Raw genomic sequence first — 2,851 nt, 5'->3', positions numbered from 1 at the left:
ATGCACTAGAAAAGCTGGGATCTGGAAGGATCTGTGCAAGCCTGGCAGTTCTGTTGTGGAAGTGGCCAAGAGCAGTGTCTGTGGTCAGAAACATCAGCTCTGGAAATGAAGAGCTGTTGCACATGTATTCTGAGTGGGCTTCATACACTGAGATTAATGGGACCCCCAGGGAGGTATTAGAGCAGAAGGAGGCTGGAGTTCAGAATTACCAGAAGTACTTAGTCTTTGTTTGCTGCCCTCACTGTCTCAGTGTCCTTTCCTAATAAGTCCTTTCTCTCCTCTGAGCCATGACTGAGTGATGTTTCTCCCTTTCCCTTTCATAGACACTGGACTTGGGATGCAGAAACCTTGATTCTTGATTCCTGCCATGGCCACACCAAATGGAACTCTGGTCTACCCAGCATACTTACTGATGGTGGGCATCCCTGGCCTGGGACCTAATGTCCACTTTTGACTGGTTTTCCCACTGTGTTGTATGTAGGCCTTGGCCACCCTGGGCAACCTGGCCACTGTCCTCATCATCCATGTGGATAGGTGCCTGCATGAGCCCCTGTACCTCTTCCTGGCCATGCTTTCTAGCATTGACTTAGTCCTCTTCTCTATTACCATGCCCAAGATGGCCAGCCTCTTCCTGACGGGCATCCAGGAGGTCGAGTTCAACATCTGTCTGGCCCAGCTGTTCCTTATCCATGCTCTGTCAGCCATAGAGTCAGCTGTCCTGCTGGCCATGGCGTTTGACCACGTTGTGACCATCTGCCACCCACTGTGCCATGCTTCTGTGCTCACAGGGCCTACGGTCACCACGGTCACCAAGATCTGACTAGCTTCCCTGACCAGAGCATTTGTATTCTTCTTCCCCCTGCCCTTCATCCTGAAGCAGTTGTCGTACTGCCAAACACACACTGTCACACACTCCTTCTGTCTGCCCCAAGATATTATGAAGCTGTCCTGTACAGGTGTACAGGCTCTTCATCATCCTCGCGGTCATGGACATCAACTCTCTCTTCCCTGGCTTCTCCTGTATCCTCATTCTGAGGGCTGTGTTGGAGCTGTCCTCTCGGGGGGCAGCACTCAAGGCTTTCAACACCTGCATCTCCCATCTCAGTGCTGTGCTGGTCTTCTATGTGCCCCTCATCAGGCTCTCGGTGGTACACAGGCTGGGTGGCCCCACTTCCCTTTGCCGTGTGGTTACGGCTAATATCTATCTATCTACTACTACCACCCATGGTTAACCCTATAGTCTATGGAGCCAAAACCAAGGAGATTCATTCACGGGTCCTCCATATATTCTTACAGGACGGCAGGTGAGCAGGATAACCTCTTCAGTGTCCCCAGTCTCTACCAAAGATGGCAGGATTTGGGTCCTGTTGAACACCTTGGTGACTGGCACATCCAACCCACTGGGATGTCTGCTCCCAGTTACTTAAATAGCCCTTGAATTTCTGTCTCCAGGAATGTGTCAATACAGAAAGACTTACGACAGTTTGGACAGGATATCCTGGTGAATAATCACCCTAGTCTCTCTGCTATGGTAGCCTTGCTGTACTCCTCTCTCCCAACTAGAAAATACACCCAATACTGACATGAGAAAGCTGTAAATGACATACCTTAGGATTCATTCCAGTCTTGATATATGATTTTAATTATTTTGCTTCCATGTATCCATGTCAGTGAATCTGTGTTAGCTATAAAGCTTCCTTCTTGGACGCCAAAGTGGTTACACAGCCATTTTTAGGGGTTAATGAAGGTATTTGGGTGATAGTAATTGGAGGGAAGGAGACGGTAGCAAGCGAAGAAACAGCTCACATGAAATGTTACTTTTCTGTATGCATGTGGGTGTATTTATGTGGAATCTGCCAATGTCAATGTCATCTACGTGGTTCTACTGGAGACTGGTTTTCCTTAAGGGTGATGTTTATCCTGGTTGTGGCTGTGAGTATGTACATGTGTTTATGTGACTATGTGTATTTTTAGTGTGTGCGTGTGAGTACATAGAACATGTGTCAGTTGTGTTTTGGTCTGTGTGATGGTTGTGTCCTGGTGTGTATACACTTCATAAATAATGTCTCTGTACGTTTATTATGTTTATGTGGCCTCTGTTAGTTGGTATGTGACGTGCATCTATGTGAGAATGATGGACAATATCTTTATGTGTATCTGATGAGAATGCTGCCTCTTTTTTCCTTCATATCTGTAATATGTAAATGTACAATGTAAAATGTTACATATTCGTAACAATGTGGAATATATAATATGCATGAGTGTGTGGAATGTGTAGTGTTGGGATGCTGTGCCTTTTGGCATGTGTGGTGTTTATCTTTGGGCGTATATCTGTTGTGCATCGTATTTGTGATATGAAATCCATTTGTGTAATATATATGTCTTTAGTCATATGTAGGTGGAATATAATGTCTGAAGGATATGTGAAAAAAAAAGATATGTGTACAAGGGGGCATGTGTGTGTATGCATTGTTTGTGATTATTGTGTTTTAGGGATTATTTCCTTTGTGCACTGGGTATGGATTATATGACACAAGAGTGGGTATAACTTCTGTGTTCCTGGGCACTGATTGAAGAATGTGTGTATATATCAGGTTGGAGGTAAGAAATTGAAGTAATTTCCATATTTGGGAGCCATGACTCAAAGAGCCCCTGTTTCTTGGCTTGGGCTCAGACTGGGATTATGTTTCAGTCTCTGGGACTGATAGGAAGGCACAGTGGTTATCTTCTCAATAGGCAGACCACACCTTCTTCATCCTGACCACAAGGATTTCAGGTGCTTCTGTGACTTCTTCCCTTCTTTCCTCCCACCCTTCTGGAGGTACTGACCTCCCTAAATTGTTGGCCTTCA

General features: G+C 45.6%; 1 protein-coding gene across 1 annotated transcript; it reads left to right on the top strand.

The window, feature by feature from the left end:
* Positions 1–298: 298 nt before the first annotated feature.
* On the top strand, positions 299–1,308 carry OR51D1 (olfactory receptor family 51 subfamily D member 1; the record flags this gene model as incomplete). Its single annotated transcript, XM_081240036.1, is given in 7 exon segments — positions 299–349; positions 353–451; positions 455–478; positions 482–817; positions 821–954; positions 956–1,202; positions 1,204–1,308. Coding segments are annotated over 7 exon segments (996 nt in total).
* Between the last annotated feature and the right edge of the window lie 1,543 nt (positions 1,309–2,851).

This window comes from Mesoplodon bidens (genome assembly GCF_964165515.1).
Source record: "Mesoplodon bidens genome assembly, chromosome: 7".
Classification (NCBI taxonomy): Eukaryota; Metazoa; Chordata; class Mammalia; order Artiodactyla; family Ziphiidae; genus Mesoplodon; species Mesoplodon bidens.
This window is presented reverse-complemented; position numbering and strand designations above follow the sequence as displayed.